Here is a 25,095-nt window from a genome sequence, read left to right as displayed (position 1 = left end):
TTGAACTTAGCTTGAGTCCCCACTGGCTTTAAGTCATTTTCTGGTCCTGTTCCCCTCTTCTCTCCAATTACTTTCTTTTACTCCCAAAGAAAGATGCAAATTACTTAACACAATACAATATAGTTAATAAGTATCGCTGTAAGCTGTTTACAGTTACTAAGCAACCATTGCCCTTGATGGAGCCCCCTGTACTGCAGCAGTGTCCCAAATGCTGGTATTTATTTGAATTCTGTGTGAATAGTGCATAGGAAACTAGACTCATGGTTAAGGCTGTCAAGGTTATGAAATTTGTCTGACGATTCATTTTCTGTTTTATTTCTTTGACATTTAATTCTCATACATTTTTTGTTTCTTCATGAAATACTTTGTCACACACATTGTCGTGATTATTTCATTTAAATATTTTATAAGGTTAACCTGGCAGTTAATATTAATACCCATAACACATAACATAAAAGTAATTATTTAATGAATATATCTTTCAAAAATCTAATACATTTGTAACACTGTAATAGGCAAATAAATAGCACACACAAATGTTGGATTAAATGTTAAGTCTCTATTGAATTCATTTTAACTTTATTTTGTCATTTTGTATAGATCAATTCCTGCGTTATGGTTGAAATATGTACCACAGCTGCAGTGGTGGTTCTATACGGAGGCCAAGGGAGGCCCGTGTCTCTGTAGACATGTCCCTGGCCACCCCTGTGGCCCCCCTGTGCTGACCAAATAAAAAGTATGAATTTATTATGGTTATACACGCGAGCGCCAAAAGCGGAACTAATGCGACGCAACATTCTACACAGGCAAACTAAAGCACCGCTCCCAATCACTGTAGCCGCCAGTGTTGCCAATTCCGCTTATTATAAGCAACTTTGAACTTGTTTTTCTGTAAAGTTGCTTACAAATATTGGTAGTTGCGAGGTGCGTTTTTTTATTGGGGGGGGGGGCTTATTTCTTAAGTGTAGTTGCTTATTTGGGCTTGATCCCAGCTCCAAAATAAGTTGTCAATCAGATATTTTCTATATGTTATTTAAATGTAGGAGTTTGTCTAGTGACTGATGGGGACTGACTGGACTGTAGGAGAGTTTTCTGGAGGAACAAAGGCCTGGGACAAATTGGGCGAAATATGGGAAGAAATATAACAAAGACTGGGAGAAAGAGAAATGAGTAAAAGAGTGGATTCAATCTGTTGTGTGGGACGACTCAAAAGCACTGTGCAGAGTATCAGTTAAGTGTGAAATACGTGCACACCATGCGAACCTCGATCGTACAACATGCTAGCGCAGAGAAACATAAAAAAAAATGCAGCACCGTTCTCCTCAATGAGTCTTACATACATGGGGGGAGTGGAAAAGTCGCTTGTTTTGGACTTGTTTTCACTGGCCTGGTTGCTTATTTGTCTTGCGAGATCTGGCAACACTGGTAGCCGCCTGTTGGTGCTGTTCGCTGAATGTCTTAATTCGTTCCCAAGCTTAAGAGGTTGTTAATGTGCATGCAGGTTCGCATATGTGTATGTAGATTGCTGTCCCTTACTGTCTAGCGGTGTGTTTATTTTAAGACTAAAACAAACGTTTGTCTTTATAAAAGTTCGCATTTCATGAAGTTTATTGAGTAGGCTTGCGTGATTCTTGGTTGGAGGACTTCAGAAAAGGGCCGTTTCTCAATGTCAAGGATACTTTCTTTGCAGAACTAATCCTTACAAGTCACTTCCTTCAGAGGCTAGGCGAGGCTCCTCTTTAGCATTCAGAAAACACGTAAATGGAACAGGCTAGCAAGTGCACGTCATTGCGTCATTACGTCAGTAAAAAAGTGTGCTTTCGGCGCTGCGCGCATAGGATTTGGGGGTGATTTGAGAGCGCGAAGAGCGCAAAGGATACACATATGCATCCTTTCCTGTATACTGTATGAAATATTTCTCAAACAAAGGACTCAGTCCTGGGTTGCAATTCCGAGGATCCTCGACATTGGAACAGTCCTTCAATGGATGTCCATGACGTAGCATCCTCGAAATTCTGGCTTCCGAGGATCCTTCCTTGACATTGAGAAACAGGCCGTTTCTCAATGTCAAGGATACTTCCTTGGCAGGACTAGTCCTTACAAGTCACTTCCTTCAGAGGCTAGGCGAGGCTCCTTTTAAGCATTCGGAGAACACGTAAATGGAACAGGCTAGCAAGTGCATGTAATTGCGTCATTACGTCAGTAAAAAAGTGTGCTTTCAGCGCTGCGCGCATAGGATTTGGGGGTGATTTGAGAGCGCGAAGGACACACATATGCATCCTTTCCTGTATATAAAATATTTCTCAAACAAAGGACTCAGTCCTTGGTTGCAATTCCGAGGATCCTCGACATTGGAATAGTCCTTCAATGGATGTCGATGACGTAGCATCCTCGAAATTCTAGCTTCCGAGGATCCTTCCTTGACATTGAGAAACAGGCCGTTTCTCAATGTAAAGGATACTTCCTTGGCAGGACTAGTCCTTACAGGTCACTTCCTTCAGAGGCTAGGCGAGGCTCCTTTTAAGCATTCGGAGAACACGTAAATGGAACAGGCTAGCAAGTGCACGTCATTGCGTCATTGCTTCATTGCGTCAATTAAAGGTGTGCTTTTGGCACTATGCGCATAGGATTGTGGGTGATTTCAGCGTGCGTAGAGCCTGAAGGATACACATATGCATCCTTTACAGTATATGGGATATTTCTCGAATGAAGGACTCATTCCTTGGCTGCAATTCCGAGGATCCTTGAAATTGGAACAGTCCGTCGACGGACGTTGATGACGTAGCATCCTCGAAATTCTGGCGTTACGAGGATCCTTCCTTGACATTGAGAAAATGGCTACAGCCAAGATCTGACAGTAATTTCCAGTAAGGGAACTAGAACTGTCGATGCTCACTCGTTTTTGCGTTGCATTGTGGGAATTTTTAGGTAACAAACGTTTCAGTGCACTGGAATGATTTTGCGATTGAGACAGCCCTTAAAATGGCTCCCTAATCAGTGCCCTGACTACTGAACAAGGGAGCTGATGAGAGCTCAGCTTCTCTTTTGCACCTGCACTCACTCTTGTTCAAAATAAATGTTTACATGATTGTAAAGTAAAATAAAGTTTAAGGGGCATTTTCCCAGACAGGCGTTAGACTAGTCCTAGACTAAAATAAATGTAAGAGCTGTCCGAACTGAAAACTACTTAAAATACATCAGTGCCCTTTGTTTTGCTTCAAAACGCACACAAGTTATGTTTTTAGTAAGGCATGTTTGTTTAAGCTAGCTATATTTTCCAAAGAAACTAAGGCCTAGTCCTGGCTTTAACTAATGTAACCACCCCTATAATCTTTAAATATCATTTGTTGCCCTTTTTTTAATGTGCCCCTCTGGTTAAACACTGGCCCCTCCTTGGCCCCCCTAGTGAAATTTGTCTAGAACTGCCACTGCACAGCTGTCACTGGGGCAGTACCCTTTAAAAAGATCCTATCAACCATTAGGTACAGATATGTATACCAATTTGGTAGCAATATGTACCTCTGAGATACTAATATGTATCTTTGAGGTACTAATAAACACTATTTGGTACCAATGTGCACATCTGTGGTAACTCATAATTTATGCCAGAATAACACAAGCTTGCACAAGCAGTCCAGTGATAATGATAAATGTCTCAAATTAAGAAAAAATATCAAATTTTCTTATAAGTTAATACTGATTGTTTTGACCCGATGCCTTGGGTTATTTTTAACAGCTCCTCCTGATGTGTTTACAGTTATCATTTGCTCCCACACAATTAACTTTCTATCATCAGTGAAAATTAATAAGGGCTTCAGATTGTGAGGTGAACAATCAACACTGCTCAACATATTTTTAGCCTGTTTTGCCTTTGCTAGCTATTTTTCCTGCCTTGAAGTGCACAAGTGGATGAGCATCCAGGCATAATTAAATCAAGACCACAGCATTTATAATTAAGTGGCATTACAGAAGTATTTACACAATTAAAACAGAGTACAGCCTCATAATGTTTGTGTCAGGGATACTGAGAGATCTTATATCTCTCTGTGCAACACAATTCTGTTTTAACACACCCACAATTGCATTTCCCTTGGTAAACTTCACATCTCTGAGAAGAGTAATTAGAGCAATGCAGCAGTATGCCTGTGCCTCTCAGCATCCTTTAGGGAGACGAAGCTTAACGTATGCTCACACCATACAGCAAGGAATTGAGACGATGATATAAACAGCATTAATACGGTAGTTCCCCTAATTTATGTTCCACTTGCAACACTGAGTAATGGCTTTAAGTAAAACAATTGCAGATTTACAGTATAAGTAATGTTCTTGCATAAAAGATTATTGCACCTACAAAATAAAAATGTTACTTTTCTTCCTAGTTGTTCTTGTAGCCTTACAAAAAGTGCAATGGTCAAAACTAAATGCATGTATTAAAATATGTCAATGAATTATCCCATTGAGACAAGTGTCCATCATATCTGTACAAACAGCAATGTCACAATGCTCAGTCACATACACTCAACTACTACTACAGTACAAACCTTGTGCTGTTGTTATTATAAAAACAATATCTACTCAACGTCTCTTCAACCTGCAAATTTCGCCCTCATACTCTTTCAGCTTCATAGATTTAACCAATGATGAATGGTTACCACAGAAACAGGTACTAAATTATTCAAACAGGTCTAAGTCAGGGGTCACAACTCAAGGGGACATACCTGAAGGACCTGAAGATGAGACAACGAATATGCATACAAAAACGTATACAGCTGTGCGCTGCCCTTGCTTCGGATCAGTGGTGCATTGCGAGCAGAATCAACAAAGCCTTATAAACCAATCCCATGCGCTGCACTAAGGTCTCTAAGCTGCAAGATTTCAATAGGAGGCGGATACTCTTGTTTACTTAGTCTTAAATAAATTGCTCGGCTAAGACGTCTGTCTGCCGAGGTTAACTGCTGACTGACACAGACATTCTGTAATTAATATAATCAAATTAATTGAAAACTTGGTCTTGTATTATAACATAAAGCTTTTTGTCAATTTTCTACTAATAGGAACCATTTGTCATGTTGTTGGCTGGCAGTAACAGTCAATGTCAATCAGCAAGATTCATTTTTTATTTGATTATTTCAGTAAACCAGTATGATCTCAGTGTCACCAAAAGAGAGACTATCTGATGATTAAGAGCCCTGCGCTACTAATCCACTGAGTCACAACCTCCATTCTAACAGGGGAAAAAAACACATTAATTTGACAAGAAAATTGATATGTCATCCATTGGAGACCTCTTTCCCCCAAGCAACCTCAAAAACCACATTGACCCTATGCTACACTGAACAGAAATACAGAATGAATCCAACAAATCAAGCACCTCCATTTGTGAGTAGATGACTTTATATAAAAGGTTCACAATGGTTTTTCTTATCCGACTGAAGAACACAGCAGATATTCTGTGTAATTGACTGAGCTGTTCAACATCTATCAGAATTTTTTCTGGAGCTGCAGTGAATAACATAAAATGTGCATCTGCTGGCTGTAAAGTAGCACAGCATATCAATCATAATTTTTTTACCACCTTACAGTATGTGCATGTTTTATGTTACTGGTGACCTATATATGAGAAGTTTAAATGCAAAACCCACTAAGTGCGTCTGACAGGTTTTTGTGCAGAACATTTTTATAAGGCTATTATATTTAGATTCAGTAATTTCACTTTAAAGGAAATTAAAAGGTTATAAGTCAGTAATTTAAACGCCTTTAGTCATTTCATTGGTATTTAACAAAATTGGCAAAATTGTTCGCTGCAAAACCCTCTAAGCGCATGCAAGCTGACTAAAAAAATCCACTTTTTTGGACAAGACATAATTAACAGTTGCAAAATCACTAAAGATGCTACTAGAAACATTGCAAATGGTGAAAGTGAGAATGTAAAAATTAAAAAACTGAACCACATATTACGGGGCGCTGTGATACACGTGGCGGCCACATTCGGGTTATATGCAGGTCCAAGTACTTACAAGGGACCCAAGGTTGAATGTGATCCACGGTCATTTCACATTCATCTTCTGCTACATCTTGAGAAGAACGATGTGGCGTTTAACGGATTCTGACAACAAACCAATATTTCTACATGGCCTGAGGGCTGGATTAAGTCACTGTAAAAATTACAACAAGATTTGTTTGCTTAACTTAAGTGTGTCAAAAAGTTAGTGTTTGTTCTGTCTTAAAATATTGACTTAAAGGAAAACCGTTTTTCAATATTTTACTACGTTCTTACCTAAACTTATACCTATCTTTTTTAATGCATACACTTAATCTTTGTACAGCGCGTCGTGGATGTATTAGCATTTTACCTTGCCCCATTCATTTAGAAGCCACCAAACGCTTCAATGTTTTCTCTATTTAAAGACTGTAGCATGAGTAGTTACACGATTAGGTATGGTGGCACAAAATAAAACATGGCAATTTTTTAAGTGGATAAAAAATGAGAACTATATTGTATGGTGAAGAGCACTTAGTCTGCTCATCCCTGTTTGGATCATAACGAATCAATGGGGCTAGGCTAAATGCTAACACTTTCACGAAGCACGCTTTGAAAAAAGAAGTTAAAGCGACACTTTGTAGTTTTTCAACCTTCATAATATATTTTCAAGACCCTTGTGATGGTACATCGACTTAAAATAGGTTGAATGACCTGTCCACCATAGCGTGACGGGGTCTGTATCGCTTTTACTCATACTTTTAAACTTGGAGTTTCAGGTAGTAACCCGAGCACAAAACAAAAAACTACAAAAATCTGCTTTACGGCATACGTCACTTTCTCCACTTCCTCAAATTCGGATGTGAGAGCGCAACTATTTATTTTCCTGATGTTTTTGTCATGGCTGAAGCAGCAACTAAGAAAAAGAAACCCAAGGTTTTGTCGGAGGAGACCAGAAAGAGAAAACGGGAGGGTGACAGAATAAAAAGAAGGACGGGGATCAATTATATTGGGCCAGCGTTCGCTCGCTGGCGTGAACTAAAGAAGGATGAGGGGTTTCTGACCGATGCTGACTTGGCCCTTATGCTTTTGTACTAGTAAGTAATGTTATAATGCTTGCATATAGAAGTCCTGTCTGGCGCACAAACACAATTTTTTACATGAATTTTACTGGAGGCTACTTGGAAAGTTTAGAGAGAGACTTATATCACGTGACGTTGTGGTGCCGTGGAAGCGTCATATATCTTCAACACAAGCAATCCGAGTTCGATTCCCCTTAAGGGCAATATTTTTTTAAATATAAACTTTATCCAAGCGACCACCGTTACAACTGGCTTGTAAACGTGAGCTACGCGATTATTTTGGCGTTTGATTAAAATAAAACCCATGAAATTATATTATATGAACCATGACATGCTGGAAGGCACACTTTGTGACCTAAAGAGTTGTCTTCTTTTCCTTTGCGACAGTGCTGCGGGGCTTGTGGGCTCTAGGGGCGCTAGACGTGAAAAATACATGTCTACACCTAGTGGCCAAAAAGTTCCATGGTGTGCCTTTAAGATAAGAACATGGTAAAATATTGATAAATGGTGCACTGTAAAAAATAATTTGCTGCCTTAAAAATTTTTGTTGAATCAACTCGGATTTACAAGTCATTTTAACTTACTATTATTTATCTTGACTAGAGATGAGTTGTTATAACTACAGGTGAGTTGTTATAACTTGACTGTTCTCAACTAAATTTTATAAGTTGTGACAACTAATTTCTGTTGACATGACTTGTAAATCTGAGTTGATTTAACAAAAAATTTTAAGGCAGCAAAGTTTTTTTTACAGTGTGTTGTTTTCCTTTAATAAGTAAAAATGTTGAGTTAACTAATATTTTTAAGTTAAATTAACTCAAACTTTTAAGGCAGCACGAACCCCTAATTTTTTAAGTGGAAACAACAAATACTTTTATACTGTGTGGATATGAAGCGGAAGTATTTAAAAAAAATTATAGCTAGTTCGTGCTGAGAGCATTGAATTAATATCAATCTTATTTTTAAAGGCGGAAGCGTTTAGCAGTTTTTACATCTGAGGTCATTTATAGGCTTAGTCGTTTTGATTGTATGTTTGGAAAGTTAATAATTATATGCAAGTCTGTGAACTGTTCTTAATAGGATCACTTGAGTATTATTTTAAAGGGGAAATATCATGAAAATGTGACCTTTTCCATGTTTAAGTGCTATAATTGGGTCCCCAGTGCTTTTATCAATCTAGAAAATGTGAAAAAGATCAACACAGTAACTTCGTTTTGGTAAACCATTCTCCACATGTGAAAAAACAGGTAATTTAGAGGCTGTTTACACTTGGCATTAACATGCGTTTTTGTCGATCGGATCACAAGTGGACAACGTTAATGCCAGGTGTAAACGGTGTTCAAAACGTTTTGAACGCGTCCACTTTCGACCACTTTCAACCACATCCAGAGGTAGTCGAAACCACTTTCGATCGGATCGCTTTGGAGTTGCGGAACGCAATGTGGTTGAATGCGTTCGAACAGCCACATGCGACCGCCTTCTCTCCGCCCATTTATCTAATCTGAGGTATTAAACACTAATTTTACGTCTTTTTTGACTTCTGCCGTGAACATACGGTGAACAGCGCTATTTTTAGCCTTTCATTGATAAAACTACTGCGGGGTGTTCTCCGTAGTTTCGTTTTGAAAGCGTGAAAGTTGCGCGATCCTATTTCATCAATTGCGCTGAAAATTCAGAGAAAGCTCCAACAAATAAACGTACAAAACACTGTGCAGCATGTATACTTGCTAAACAAGCAGCGGGCTCCGACATAATAAGTTTGCGTCCATATAAAAAAAATACTCCCGCTCGCGTTTGAATGACAGCAGAGAGACTCGCCCACCGTCTCACAGACCACCCCCTCACAGTATTCAGGACAGATGCGGTCGAAAGTGGACAAAAGAGACGGATTTAAATACCAGGTGTAAACGCAATGTGTCTCTCTCGTCCACTTGTGATCCGATCGATGAAAACACATCTTAATACCAAGTGTAAACAGCCCCTTAAATTTGTTGGATAGTACCCTTAATCCCTACTATCCATCCACAGCACTGCAATTTAGTGCAGCTCGTTCGCATTTAAAAGGACACACCCAAAACAGCACACCTACAAAAAAAGTTATAATAAACTATCTATATGGTATTTTGAGCTAAAACTTCACATACATACTCTGGGGATGCCAAAGATTTATTTGACATCTTAAAACAGTCTTGTGAAATGTCCCCTTCTCTCTGATAGAAATATGAAAATGTTTGACACTTACAAAAGTGCCAGATTGTTGATATGACCAAGTGAGAGCAGCTCTAAACATTTCCTGATGAAAACAGCTGTCAAGTTTAATGCACTGTGCACAGTGTATGAATCTGTTACCACCTCCAGTTCAATTAATTCCAAAACCAGCTGAGGGTATTATTCTGGAAGGCAGTGGGTGAAATAAATTCAAAAGGAAAATCTTGTGACCTGAAAACACACTACGGTTTCTTACTAAAGTTTCAGTTCAAAGTGATTAGAATCGCTTGAATGAAACGTTCTATTTATCTCCATCACAGCACGGGCCTGATATCATACTGAAGCACTGTATGATCTAATGTACTGTCAGAGCTTGCGTTATCGTCTCTTTTATCCATTCATCAAAACCACTGCTGTGGACAGTATTTCCTTTGTTTGGAAGACAGGCACCAGCTGTTCTCTGACCACTGCTTTTACCACTTTCTCCATTTACCTTCATGCCCTATCACCCAGCGACATCCACCAACACTGAGCTATCCCAAGGGTCTCAGAGGAGAGATGGGAAAATACATTGGTGGAGCTTTTAGATGCCATCCCTGCTCATTTGTAGCATGGCCCACGGAGAAATACGTAGTCTCTTAGGGGAGCCGTGAGGATGCGGTCTCGGAATATCAATCACTTTCAAGATTTTGACTGAATCCTTAAACATGTCACCCACTGCAGACATGATGAACTCCAGCATCACATCCACTGGTTTATAAGCAGTTGCACTGAGGCAGATATATGATGAAGCATATAGGGAAGGATGCTGACAGTGGAGATGAGAGGATGCTGAAGGCAGGTTAATAAATACACGAGAGACGCACGTGTTTAAATGAAACCGTGATGTTTGAGCACGGCTGATTCGATTACAGAACAAACCGACAGTAATAACAAAATATTGTTATGTTGTGTTAATAAGATGTTTGACTGAAAACCTGCTTTCAACTGTCATATAAAAACATATAAAACCAATTTATTAATCGAAAACCGATAAATTCTCTCTAAAACAACGTAAACACTGTGTTTCTTGTTGTTTATCTCACACGAATCGTGAACTTTGTGCGCAACTTAAGTCGTCAAATCCGCGTCTTCTGTCGTCTTCAGTTTGCTTATGACGTTTATTGTCGCGATTATATTTACCATATCCACACATATATATCACTACACTTTGTTTACAAAATCACAGTGTACTCACCTGTCATAACTCCATCGACTGTATGACATGCTCTTATTGTTGCTCAGTCCGTCCATGGCCATCCGTAAACGCGCGATCGTACAGCGATCACCAGCCGCTACAATATCGTTGGTTTCTTGTGTTAAATCCTCTTCGTTCACACAGTAAACGCTTTCAGACCTTTCGACAGGAGATCGGCGGGGTCTTGGTAAATGGTTTGGTTGAGGGCTTTAAAATAGGTGGACTGAACCACTAGCTGTGATGTGAGAGGGGAAAAGATTTCATTCAGTCAACACACATACTGTATTTGGATTAATATTGCTTTGCTGTCATCTTTTGGTTTTCCAGGTTGAAATGAGAAGTTCCTTTATGTTTCAATTTTTTTTATTACTAATATACAGTAGTAAATATAATACATTTTCTTTATAATAGGCTATACAGTAATTCATACTTATAATATGTATGTCTGGCTATGCCTTAATGATAAATCATTTTTTTGGAGGTTTAATGCTGATTGAGAGTAAAAAAAAACAATAAATCCTTCTCTTTGTTTTTAATATGGAAATGCTTGACACAGAGTTGCATCCTTGCTTGGTTTAAACCTCTCTTCGAAGATAAATGGAAAATAGATCAAGCAATAGCTGCATATTTGAGCAGATTGGAGCGCAGTTAGCATGGCAAAAATGCTAAAATAAATCTATACAGATTTTTGACCAGACCCCATAGCACGGATGGACTGAGAAAAAAATACTTCTGGGGAATAGAGGCACAAGGTTTGAGAGTCCAGCTGTCACTCAGTAAACAAAGGAACTGAATCTGTGGCCAAATTCACTGACCAAAAATGTACTTGAGAGAATTCAAGCTGACAACAACTGGTATTGTCCATTGAGTGGACTGTAAAAACCTAAGTCATACATAAAGTCATCCTATAATGTAAGAAAATATAACCTTGATATCTTTAATAATGACTGAGTAAGACCATGGCAAATATTAAAATTGTAAAATGAAACTTTGATGGTCCTAATTTCACAATTAGATCATGAGACGTTAGCCTGGATTTCACAGACAGGGGCACATACAATAACTGGGGATACAGATTCTTCTCCAAGGAGAAAATATAAAAAAAAAACACACACACAACATGTTAAGAAGTTAAGGATGAGCTAAATCATTTGTTTTATGATTTAACATAGCCTAATTGTATTATTAGTATTTTATATAGTTATGTCAATTATTATTACAGATGATAACACTGATAAAGCCGTCACATGCTATAGAAGCGTAAGCATCATTGTTGCTATAGGCAATCTTTAAAAAAAAAAAAATTGCTTCTTAATGCAATTTATTGATCCAAAGACACAAAAATCATTTCTTTTCAAAACGCAAGAACTCAGAACAACAGGACATGGACATTATTTTGATCAAAGAGACACTCAATTATAATCTTAGCAGTGCTTTTTGCATCAAAATAATTTGGTCATCTACAGGAAATGTTTTTTCCACATTATTTTAAATTTTATTTAATCGTGGACACGTGAATGTGGAGAAAACTACTAAAAATATTTTAACTTTTTTAATTTAACAACACTTGTCAGGTTGCAGAAGACAACCAGTCTTAGCATTTTTAGCAAAAATCCTTCTGATTGAAACTGCATGTAAGATAATGCTCAGTGAGTCTGTTCTCAACTTAAGCAAATGACCTATTCTTCAGCAGAATGGTAACCTTTTAAAAATCAACAACATTAAATACCAAAAGTAAAGAACATTAAATATTAATAAGTCTTCTCGTGTTTTCATCTTGATTAAAAATTTCATAAAATATTCTTTTTTCTACATTACTCTCACTATCAAGTCCAACCTAAAACTTGAAAAAAATAAGTTATCCAGCTAAATGCACATAGTTACAACTTGAAATAATGTTTAAAACAAACTAACACAAATAATCAAGTTGATGTTACAGACAATATTAAGTTGATGTAAATATCAACATTATTATGTCTGGACAACTCAATAAAACGTTTGCAACTTACATTTTTTCAATAAATCAATTATTTAGAATTTTTAACTTGCACCAATGCATTAAAGAAAGTATGGCAACAGATCCCCTGAATTATTTTTTTAAATTTAAAAAGTGAAGGGGAGAACAGCCTTGTTTTATCATTCTCGTCTCTTGGCAGGAGCTCTATGAGGGCCAGATAAATTCATGGACCACTATCACCATCCTGAAGGATAAAGTGCTTACCAAACAACACATCAACAACCAAACAACAACACATTGGTCTTGAACGTTACACGAATCCAGTAGTGTCATACTGTTCATTAATACCTATGGCCAAAAGTATGTGAACACATAAACACCACTCCCATGTGAGCATCTAATATTGGCATTAATACAGAACTGGTCCTCCTTAACAGCTTTTGGGAACTGGAGATTTGTGTGGACCAGGATTTCTTTGTGCATGTTTGTATTGTCAGGCTGATGCCTATTCCCTATAATGCCACTGTATGATGTAGCATTAATATTGGTTTTAGCTGGAATTAAGGGGTACAGCCAAACCTATTAAAAAGGAGAGTTCACATATGCTTGGCCATGAATTAAAACTAAATAAAAATAAAATTGTTCTTTGACCGAATGCTTCCTTTAGGATACAATAAGAAATGCTCTTCCATGGCATCGCTGAGGAACCATTAAAGCACCTTTATGTAGCTTTTCATTCTTACTATGGTGTCATTTGGAATATGCCTCAAGAGAAATAGCGATTTCAATGACTAAAACACTATACTTCAACACAAAGTAAGGAATCTTCTTATCGCTCAGTGACATCAGTATTCAAGGACCATTTAAACAAGAACGTAAACGCTCTTGGTAATAAAGGTACAAAAGCTTTCACTGAGGTGGTACCCTTTGTACCTTAAGGGTGCATTTTAATACCTTAAACCTACATATTGATAACAAAGAAACATTGCTAACTCCAAGGTACATATTTGTGCCTAAATCATGGTACCTTTGTAAAGGGTACTGTTCTGGTGACAGCTTTTGGACCTTCATCCTGATTCCTCAGTTAAGGAAAAGCAAAGATAATGTATAATATATTAATCAGTTTTTATTATAGCACCAGAGGCTATACAGGGGAGGGAAATATGTAACAAATAAAACAGTATGAATTAGATCAAAGTCATGCACGTTTCATCCTTTTCTGTTTTTCTTCGCATTTTTTATTAGCTAAAGCATGATGTACACTGAACAGCACAAGCCCAGACAGCACTTGCAGAGCTTTTCCTTTAATGTGGATCTGCTTTGTTGTTGACTGGTATTTAGGACAAAGTTTTGGTTATAGGGCATATTTGCACCTTGACTTGTGTCTTCACAAAAGGGCTGTTTTAATCACTAGACCGGCTTCCACTGGTGGCGATGCACTGCATTATGGGAAATGTGGTGAAGGATTAATTATGTGGGAGTTTCACGTCACCAAAAGCAGTGAAGGTGCAGTTCGACATACATTGGCCTTTTGTGAGTTAAAAAACAAACTAGATGAGATAATTAAAAAACTCCTCTTTACATATACACATAGTTGTGCCACAAGAGCATTTTTTTCACTTACAAACATATAAAAATACTCATTAACTAGTCTGATAAGAAAATAATGTATAAAAGTATATAGTAAAAACATTTAATCATGTCCATTCAAAAGATCACTTCCATCTTTTTTTCTTATATATTACATGATGATAAAAGACAAAACGAAAAGTTTATTTGTATCCCTCATACAGAAATGCACGCTGATAAAGGAAGACAACACATAAAATGTGGCATGACAGTGATATGAACCCTTGGAGTATAAGTAAGTCACTTGATTCATGACAATATACCAAATTTAAGTGTGAATGTCACAAAGGCATCAACCTCGCATTGCAGTCAAGCCGTATTAAAAACAGAGCACTCTTGAGGGAATGTGAATCTCCGTTTTCAGTTGGATGATTAAAAAAGCATTAGATGAGATGTCCCAAAAGACAAATTTCTCTTTGATCATACACAAGAAAAAATACTTAGAAGATAGCAATTACGTTAGATGTTCTTCTGTCCGCTAGCAACCATGTTCTTTGTCATTTGAATACATTTGAAAAATAAAATCAGTGTACAAGTGAATTAAAATGTAAGGCCTGAAAAAGATACACTTATTTCTGAGACTACATCTCTGTATTATCTGCAATGGTGGACCACTAATATAGAACACTGAGCCTGTTGTGCACTAGGGATCGGCAGTATGACCAAAAACCTGTTTTACGTTATAATTATTATATTACAGTAGAAACCCAAACCATTTTACATTTGATGCATTTGGCAGATGCTTCTCTCCAAAAGCGACTTACAGTGCATTCAAACAATACATTTTATCAGTATGTGTTTATACACTGTAAAAAATCCCTTGTTACACTTTGATTTTTTTTTTAAGTTTAACTCATTCCCCGCCAGCATTTTTTGTGAAGTTTCACAAAATGGTTTCCAGGAAAATTTTCTTCTAAAAATATATAAACATACAAATAAATCAGATGAAAGAACAGACCCTCTGCTTTCAAACATAAAAACAAAATGGGAAAAAACGTTTTATCCTATCTATTTTTTTTTATCTGTTTATAAACTCTTAAATATGGGTATTTGTATTTAAAAATACAAATTCTTTAGCAAAAAAAATTTTTGTGAAGGAATTTTGTTAGAGATCAGAATCAAAACGATTATCAAAACATAAGGTTTAAAATTTGTAGATAATGTTTTGGCTTCAGTTTTTTCATAAATTGGTATTGCAGATTAACATAAAAATTCTTCAGAAACACTTTTTTATGAAAATATTTTCTCCTAATTGATGAGATAATTTGTCAATGGTGGGGAAAGAGTTAATCAACTTTCTTGACTAGAGAGAAGTTTTATAAATTATAAAAAATACAGTTGAATTAGCTTAAGTTATTTTTTATCTCCTCACTAGACAAGAAAGTTGAAATTCAAGTTTATTCAACTTAAAAATTAAAGTGCAACAAGCAATTTTTTTAGCGTAGGTAATCTAACAAATGAGCTTTGCGTTACTAATGCAATGCTCTACCAACCGAGCTAAAGGAACATGAACAAACCATGCCCACACCACAAATATTTTTTAATAATAAGCCCCGCCTGCTTGGGATTCGCATGTGCACTCCAGCGTTGGGTCAAAAAGGGATGAACCCAGCCTGTTGGTTTGTGATTTACCCCATGCTGGGTTGTTTTAACCCATTGTTGGGTCAAATATGAGCATTTTCTGGGTTAACCTAACAATAGGCTTTATGCCCAGCTGCACTGCTTCCTAAACTTCAGCCAGCTCCTTGTTTCCTGTCTGCCATTATTGGACAAACTGATTAATCCAGATGTGCCTGACCTCAGTAGTCACAACAACAATAATCAGACACATCTGGATTAATCAGTTTGTCCAATAATGACAGACAGAAAACAAGGAGCTGGCTGAAGTTCAGGAAGTAGTGCAGCTGGGCATAAAGCCTATTGTTGTTGTCCGTTTTTGAACCAATGTTGGGTGAGTGTGGGTACTCTTGATCTGTGTGATTATCCTTCTCCATGTTTCTTTGTCTCATTCGGTCTTACATGCAGGATAAGAGGTATTTACAATACACACAGAATAGAAAAATGACATTTTCGACCGCAACACTACATACCTTCATATGGCCCGGCTCTATTGCGCACTATTCTGGGAGAGCGACTGTTGTAAGAATGATGTAAAAACAGTGTGAATGCAGCAACCTGAGTCTGAAGACAGTCTGTAGAAATCTAAGCTGCGAGTCAAAAAGGCTTCAACAATCTGGCTAGACGAATAATTCAATTCACAATCTGAGATCACGGAACGGAAAAGATTCAAATCCGTACATGCCAAGAAGTCTCACGACAAAGGCTGATGAACTTAAAGGCATCTCGGCAAAAATAAAAATGATTTGATTTCACTGCTGACAAAGGGAAATGTTGTCATAGCGTTAGAGGCTGTCTATGTACATATATGCGAGTACATTGTTGTTTTAATGCAAGTCCAAACAAGCTCATTAACCTCACACATCATTATAAAGGCAGACACAGATCTTCACTTATGTACAACTTCTGCTTAGCATACGGAAGTAAAAACCAATATGGCACGAGAAACACACACAAAGCCTCAGAGCATCGTCTCACATTAGATCTCGTGGGACTAAAGCTTTACTCATCAGCCATCCCACTGTTGTCTTTTCAGTTCATCAAAAGTACATATGTCACAAGACAAAAAATCCTTCAAATACAAAAAAAGAATTGGTGTGTGTTTATATAGCAAATTGATAAGAAGCGATGTTTAGTGTTGGGGCACAACTACTGGATTCTATTCGCAATATAAGTCACACTGATGTCAGTACTCTAGTTGAAGGTTTGATGAAGATTTCGTCAGTTTGGTTCTTCTAGTAGTGAAGTCCTAGAGGCCTAAAATGCCCCTGATAAGGCTATGAGAGAGACTGCTGTTTCAAAGACATGCACATGTAGAAAGGCAGCGAGTTCATCCACACAGGATGTGATGTCAGAAGGCAGGGTGGGGGGCGGGGACTGGTGACAGCAGCTGGGTGAGTGACGGCAGTGAGAGGCCAATTAGACGATCACACAATGGCAGCCACTCTTATCCTTCTCTTTGCGCGTGGGCTCCGGCGAGGGTGGGCACTCTTGTTCTTGGAACTTCCTACGAGAGGAATCAGGATGTGATGTGACAATCAGACAAAACGTGTCATTCAAGCTACAAATACACCAACTAAGATATGACATACAAGCTATTGGCTTTCATCTAAATTAGTTTCTGTTCTTAATTCTAAAATACAAGATACAAAATAGATTATTAATCTGTATATTGAGACTCTGTATGTATAAAACAGAATAATATAATAGTGCAGGGGTTTTTAAACCTTATGAAACGAATGACCCCCAAATATGATGAACCTATGTGAGGGACCCCCTAGCTAAAATATATACCAAGTTTTATTTTTATGTATAACATAATACATGTTTAATTCAAATGTATTTGTACTGCAGCAACTTTGACAATAAATGAATAGTTTGGTTCCAAAACGCGATAAACGCCATTTTAGTTACATAATAGTTACCACCAAATCATCAGTATTATGTCAGGTAAGTATTAAAAAGTCAATTCTTACATTTTATGCAAAATCCGATATCCGCCGTGTTATTCTGTCATCTTTTCTCCTTTATTCCCCAAACGTGATAAACGCCAGTCCTACTCTGCAGAATGCTATAAATTCGCTCAACAAATCGCAGCGCAACATTCCACACATTGTAAACAATAATGGTGACGTGTTGAATACACACGAATCCTAGTTTTCCTCATCTACTTTGTACTTCGTGATCAACAAACAAACACAAACAAAATAATACTTTTAATGGCATTGATAAACCTGTGGTCGTTTTCTGTGGTGGGAAGAAACTAAGTCACTTGGGCGAAGGAAAAATGCCGGCTGTTGCTTGTTTTCACCCGACAGCATCAAGCTTCTGTCATGCTAACACATTGACCCCAGGTGATCTTATGAAAAACTTTCCATTATTTTACTCGAAGTCTACGAAAATCGAGCAGGACCAAAACATTTTACAGCTGATCGCTGTCAAAAAAGTTCAGCAACGACGTCCCAAGGTTGACACCAGCAATGACAGAGTTCTTAATATGACAAAGTAAGTGTTGTGATTCATTAATGTTTAGTTTTTAATCAGTGTATACCACTAGTCAACTAAATAAATATAACATGGCAAAGATGAATGCACATTTATATATTGATTCAATAGATTTATAGCATTTTGAAGAAAAAAACTTGTCATGGATTTATTGCATTTTGCGGAAAAAGAATCAGTTTTTTAATAAATCTTTGAAAATCAAATTATGGATTTGAATTTTTTATGTTATAATAACCTTAAGATACTATGTGAAAGTTTGTAACAGAAAATAGTGGTTTTCATCTTGTCACTTTCTTGGTATAGAAAACAGATTTTACCGAAATTAGTCAAAATGGATTTATTGCGTTTTGGAATTAAATTCTTCAAATATTGTTTCATAGCAGCTTTACAGGGAAAAACTGCCTTACAAACCCCAGCCTAAAATTGCCTAAAAATAGGCTTTATCTTTTTCTCTGAATTTTCTAGGGACCCCCTAGAACCCCCGGTTCAAAAACCCCTGTTATAGTGTACAGAATCTATATTTGAAGAGTTTGTTTTCAAAATAAGATCATTTTTTTTAAATCTTGTTTTTAGATTGTGCATTCCAATTAATATCAATCAAACTGCATTTGGTTTGTTTTGATATAAGCCTTCATAACAAAAAAAATACAGCTAAGTAGCACAATAAAACATGATAACATAATAATAAACATGTTTTGACAAACATTTTCATCTCGTTTTGGAAGCAAACTCTTCATATACTGTATAAACATTATTTCTGCGGTACGCATATTGTGTGTGGCATTCATGACCAACTTATTGTTACAAAACGTTTCACACAGAGACCAACAAAACAGAAACAAACTGAATTTAAACCAATGTAATGTATTATGACTTAATAATCTTTTTATATAAAGATTTATAACATTCTTTCTTAAATATTGAAATAAATATTATACAAATGAATAATTTCTTTAATATCGCATCTGATTGCAATCTGATTTATTTATATTAATTATTGGACTCACTTTTTGAAACACCCATGGTAGAAACATCATTTGAAATGTTATCCATTGTAAAATGCATTGCTTCACACACCATTTACTGCACAGTATTCATTCTTATCATATCCTAAAACGTTGTGCGTGTACTGCCACCATCTGGTAGCATCTGTTAGTACTACAATAATTGAATGTAAACCCACCTTATGACTCGAACCAGCTCATGGAAAGCCTGGTCTACATTCATACGGATCTTTGCAGAGGCCTCCATGTATGTAACTTTGAGTTGTCGGGCAAGCTGCTGGCCTTCCTCCTGGGTGACCTGAAAAATAAACACTATTAAGCTCTCCACCTATAGACTAATTTGAATCCTGTTAACTGACTGATATGGAATAAATATATAATTATTTTAAATTACCTTTTCCAAATTAATAGTAAAACAAACTCAAAGAGAACACAAAAGAAGATATTTTGATAAATGATGGTAAGCACACATTTGCTGTAACCATTGACTTCCATAGTAGGAAAAAATATTATGGAAGTATGGTGATAAATGATGTAGAAGATAATCTGATAAATGATGTTAAGCACACAGTTGACGGTACCCATTGAATTCCATCATATTTGTTTTTCCTACTATGGAAGTCAAAGATGTGTGCAAAATATCTTCTTTTGTGTTAATCAGTAAAAAGAAATTCATACAGATTTAGAACATTAGGATGAGAAAATGATGACAGAATTTTCATTTTTGGGTGAACTATCCCTTTAATGTCATTAATTACAATCATGTCCTCCTACCTGGTAATTATTTCACTAGGTGGCAGTGTATCATAACCTGAGTTTGTCACTATAGCAGAATGCACTCAATAACCTCAAGTCTTTTATTACCAGCTCTACTTCTCACACACACATAGACACTCTCTCTGACATTTGTCAGTATTTCAACTCTATTGATTTTCAGGACTAAATTTCATTATAAGTAATATTATACTTTGTGTATACAGTACATATGTGCTTGAGTCATTTTGCAATACGAATATACAGATGGACACTACATACAACACACTGTAAAGTCACTTAATGATTGTAGTGTTCATTTTAGTACTGTATAGCTAGAATAGATGTCTCACAGTAGATGTAATTTATCCCACTCACTTGTCTCTGTTGTTCAAGATCGGCTTTGTTACCCACTAGAATCATGGGAAACTCGTCCCGGTCCTTTACTCTCAAGATTTGTCTTTGAAACTTGTAGATCTCTTCAAAGCTAAGGACAAAACACATGCTTATTAACAAAACATTTATATAGCCGTACAGCTTGCAATGCACTGAATTGTGACATACAGTACTGTGCAAAAATCTTAGGCTGCCATCACTAGCTTTGTTGTTTTAGCAAAGTTTTAATGTCGATCCATATTTATTTTTTACTTTTTTAAAGATACAAAATTAAAAACAAAATTTTCAGGACTAAATGTCTTCTTCAGGCATCAGTCAGTATTAAGTGTGACCTCTCTTGGCACGAAACACATCTTGAGCTTTTTTGAGGAGACTGAAGTCCTGAAGTCATTCGATTAGAAGTAGAAATTAGGATTTCATTTAATTTAGGTTTAGGAGATCCTGCAGCTGCCTGCTATTGCTCAAGTGAAAGGGGAGTTTACTCTAAATACTTAACACTTCAGTTTATACTTTTATACTGTTTTTAATACTACATACACATTTCCTGTATTTTCTAGTTGTATTCTTATAAAGAGACTGATATATAATTATATATGATCATTATACAATTGCAAAAACAACAAATCTAATGATAGCATGGTGGCCTAAGGCTTTTGCACAGTAATCACACATAAAATATAATTGTATTGTTACTGAAGTAACAGGTAGACCAAAAAATCAACTGATGTCATTATTTACTCACCCTCATGTTTTTCCAAACAAAGTTCTTAAATTTAATTTGTGCTTACACACATATTGTATTTAAACTTGTTTGGTTATGACACATACATGTACTAGTGGCTTGCTGTCAATGACATCAAACATTCACCCGGTTTGGATATTTGCATATGTGAATGACATTTGAGACTTTCAGTCTGTTCCTCATAAAATGTTACTACCAGTATATGGTTTCGGAAGACCCGGTCATGTAAAGCTCAGAGGGATGAGTTTTTATGACAGTACTTCTGTAGTGTTTTTGTCTATTTTGGCCACTGGGAAAGATCTCAAATGTCATTCAGATTTACTCACTATACAATGGTGAGTAAATAACAGAATATTATAATATTGGGCTGTTTATATTGGGTTAAATATTCTTTCAACAAAACACTTGGGCTTTACAGACACATTTTGAGATTTTGTTAAAAAAAACTGAGAAAACATGTTTTAAACATTTTAAAGGGGACATTTTGCCAGAGTGTGTATGTACAGTTTTAGCTCAAATCAGATCATTTATTATAGCATGTTAAAATTGCCACTTTATAGGTGTGAGCAAAAATGTGCCGTTTTTGGGTGTGTCCCTTTAAATAAGCTGATGAACTGCAAACACTGATCGACATAATGGTGGTTTGTTGAAATTGAAACTGAATTGTGCTGTCAATTATTCTCTCTCTCTCTCTCTCTCTCTCTCTCTCTCTCTCTCTCTCTCTCTCTCTCTCTCTCTCTCTCTCTCGCTCTCTCTCTCTCTCTCTCTCTCTAAGCATGCCTAGAGTCAAACATTAGATTTTTACTGTTTTGGAATTCATTCAGCCAAACTCCAGGTCTAGTGGTACCACTTTTAGCATAGCTTAGCATAATCCATTGAATCTGATTAGACCATTAGCATTGTGCTCAAAAATAAAGAGTTCCTATATTTTTGCAATGATATTACACAGTGCCCGAAAATCTAGTCTCCAGCTATTGAAAGTTACCAAGGGGACTATTTTCGGGTGTTGCGTAATATCATTACCCCTGCTGCAGCCATGGTACAGCAGCAAATTCCATGTTTACTACACCAGAATGAGAGTATGGTTCCTAGCCATATCGGCCTAGAAAATCACAAATTTTAATTTTACGTCGGCCTTAGTACACGATGTAACTACAGAAGAGTCAAATTTTAAATAGGAAAAATATTGAAACTCTTTGGTTATTTTTGAGTGCGATGCTAATGGTCTAATCAGATTCAATGGATTATGCTAAGCTATGCTTAAAGTGGTAGCGCCAGACCCGGAGATCTGTGTTTACCTCTAGGGGAGCTGGAAAATGAGCCTATCTTTAAAAAAGTGGAGTATCCCTTTAAGAGCTTTTACTATATTTACAGAGATATTTATAAAATAGTTTGTAAAAAAAACCAAGCTTAATTATTTTATCATAAGAAGACTTTAACAGCCCCCTTCGTCACAGGTCTCGCCTCACCGCCCTGCTTCCAAATGTAATAAAAAAACTAATAAACATGTACACACCCACCAAAAGAGAGATCCTCCTCTCCATAAAACTTAAAAAGCATGCGAGCCCACCCTCCCGGCTGCTGACCAGCTATCTCCCAGTGTCTTAGGCCACAGAACTGCATTACAGTACACATGATGACCGGAGGTCACTCAGTTCTCATGCTGCTGCTATAAATTTTCCAATAGCGCCGTTTGGATTGCTAGAAGCCATCATACGGACAACAGTGTGTGTAAGGAGGGGATGGAGGGACATTATTATGGGGTCCCCGCTGATTCTAACACTAACAGTACGAGGGGAGCGCAGCAGTTTAAATGTCATGCTGGATAAGGAAATACTTGTCAAAGACTCCAGAGACGTTGCGAGAGAGGCCTGTGCCATCAGCTCTGAGCGGAGTAATGTAAACGAGGGAAGGAAAGACTGTTTACAGCATAAACACAATGTGGGAAGCACCCTAAACGGGCACAGATACACACTAAACGGCTGAACATACCACACACACCCACCACATTTCTCAACCGTGCACGCTAAGAATGTTTGCGAGATCTATTTATTTGCATGAGGCTGCGTGTCACAGACAAAACAGAGATAAAAATTAGCATACCTCTAAATTTGCACACACGACGGTTACAGAAAAGATGAATGAAGGGAAAAAAAAGTGAAACTGATAGACACAATGTTGGGGAAAGGAGAAGATAGTGTGAAAGTAAAGAGAAAGCACGAGTGAAACGTTGCTCACCTTCCCCGGTCTGTGACAGAGAAGACGAGGAGGAAACCCTCCCCTGTCCTCATGTATTGTTCTCTCATGGCTCCAAACTCTTCCTGTCCTGCTGTATCCAGGACTAACAAACACAGGACAGCTATGTTAGTCACCTACGACTGCACACACAGCTAACTAAGCACTTATAAATGAACACCACCCTAAAAAAGGTTTGATAAGAAATGATCTCATGTATAGGACTGTGTGCGTTTCTATTTTATTTTATCAGTTGAAAAAAATCTTACTTGATTATTACAGTTAAAGAGGAACAGTTCACCCCAAAATAAAAATTTTCTCAAACTCATGTTGTCCTAAACCTCCATAAGTTAATTTATTCTGTTATTAATAAAAATATATTTTAATAAATGATGGTAAGCACACAGTTGACGAAACCCACTGACTTCCATAGTTGTAAAAACAAATACTATGGAAGTCAATGGGTACGTCAACTGTGTGCTTACCAAAATATCTTCTTTTGTGTTTAACAGAATAAAGAAACTCATACAGTACAGGTTTACAGCAACACAAGGGAGAGTAAATGTGGCAGAATGTTCATGTTTGGGGAAAACTAGTCCCTTTATTTGCAAAGATTGTATGTAAAATTATAGTAATATTTTCAAATAATTTTGACTACAGTAAGTCATAATATATAAATATAATCATTTTTCAAAACTTTTGCCTAAAGCCTCTAGAATTTAATGCCTTTAGGACTGTGGTCTCCAACATGGTGCCTGCACAGAGTCTGTGAGCTGCCCGCCAAAGCACATTCTATTAAAGGTCTCACGTGTATTATTTATTTATTGAATATTTTTAATACTAGCTTGGCTTCTTTTATGTATGTTAACATTTTAAACAATGATAAAAATATCAACAAGTAACATGAAATAAAATAAAAACAACGTTTTGAGAAGATAAATATCAAAAAGTAGCCCTTCAGATTTATCCATTGTGGTAGTCTTTGCTCACAAAAAGGTTGGAGACCCCTGCTCTAGGATATTTGCACAATAATGTATAAATGTATGGATATATAGCAGTATAGAGACGTTTTTGATGGATGTTTTTTTTGTGGGAAACTGCCCCTATATTGATGCACAGTACAATGACATAAAGCAGTGGTCTAAAACATAGTGCCCGCCAGGTTGCCAACACAGAGGGCGCTTCTCAATTCTTTTTTGTGCATCCTCGTTTCCTTTCCTTACTTCCTTTCTTTCGCATCTTAGGACACAAGCGTGGAAAGACGCAAGGATGGAGGAGACGAAGTATTAAATGAAATGATAAACTCTTTTCTTACTCTCTTTATAAAGGTTATTCTGTGTTATCAAATTATCAAGTTCATATCCTTATTTACATAAAATAAACACATACAAGTGTTGTAAAAATAATATATGTGTCTATACCACTGAACATTTATATCTGTGGATTATACATAAATATACCGTCTGAAACGAGTCTACATTTACAATAATTTTTGTAGATTTATGTAAGATTTATGGGTGTTTAATGACATGACGATGTGAAGGGAGAGGAGATTTATACGTGCGTCATGTTTATAATAATAATAATAATAATAATACGTTTATTTTATATAGCGCCTTTCTCTAAACCCAAGGTCGCTTTACATAGAAATAGAATCACAATGGACTATGAATTGTGTGAAGAGAAGTGACCATTAAACAGAAATGTCTTCAGATGGGTTTTGAAGAGAGGAAGAGAAGAACTGTCACGT

The 25,095-nt window shown here is 36.8% G+C and overlaps 2 protein-coding genes across 3 annotated transcripts in view; both read right to left on the bottom strand.

Annotated features, from left to right (window-relative positions):
* Positions 1-10,694, bottom strand: part of tub (TUB bipartite transcription factor) — a 107,567-nt gene extending 96,873 nt beyond the window's left edge. For both annotated transcript variants that reach the window (XM_065267738.1, XM_065267740.1), the window contains exon 1: positions 10,508-10,694. In XM_065267738.1, coding sequence (XP_065123810.1) covers positions 10,508-10,569 — 62 coding nt within the window. In that variant the 5' untranslated portion in view covers positions 10,570-10,694. The remainder of the gene's footprint in view (positions 1-10,507) is intronic.
* A 5,240-nt stretch (positions 10,695-15,934) lies between these two features.
* rras2 (RAS related 2) overlaps positions 15,935-25,095 on the bottom strand; it is a 43,240-nt gene continuing 34,079 nt past the window's right edge. Inside the window, exons 3-6 of the mRNA XM_065267710.2 lie at positions 23,349-23,451; positions 20,351-20,459; positions 19,399-19,517; positions 15,935-17,217 (exon numbers count right to left, since the gene is read on the bottom strand). Coding sequence (XP_065123782.1) covers positions 17,130-17,217; positions 19,399-19,517; positions 20,351-20,459; positions 23,349-23,451 — 419 coding nt within the window. The 3' untranslated portion in view covers positions 15,935-17,129. The remainder of the gene's footprint in view (positions 17,218-19,398; positions 19,518-20,350; positions 20,460-23,348; positions 23,452-25,095) is intronic.

Source organism: Paramisgurnus dabryanus, chromosome 2, assembly GCF_030506205.2.
Source record: "Paramisgurnus dabryanus chromosome 2, PD_genome_1.1, whole genome shotgun sequence".
NCBI lineage: Eukaryota > Metazoa > Chordata > Actinopteri > Cypriniformes > Cobitidae > Paramisgurnus > Paramisgurnus dabryanus.
This window is presented reverse-complemented; position numbering and strand designations above follow the sequence as displayed.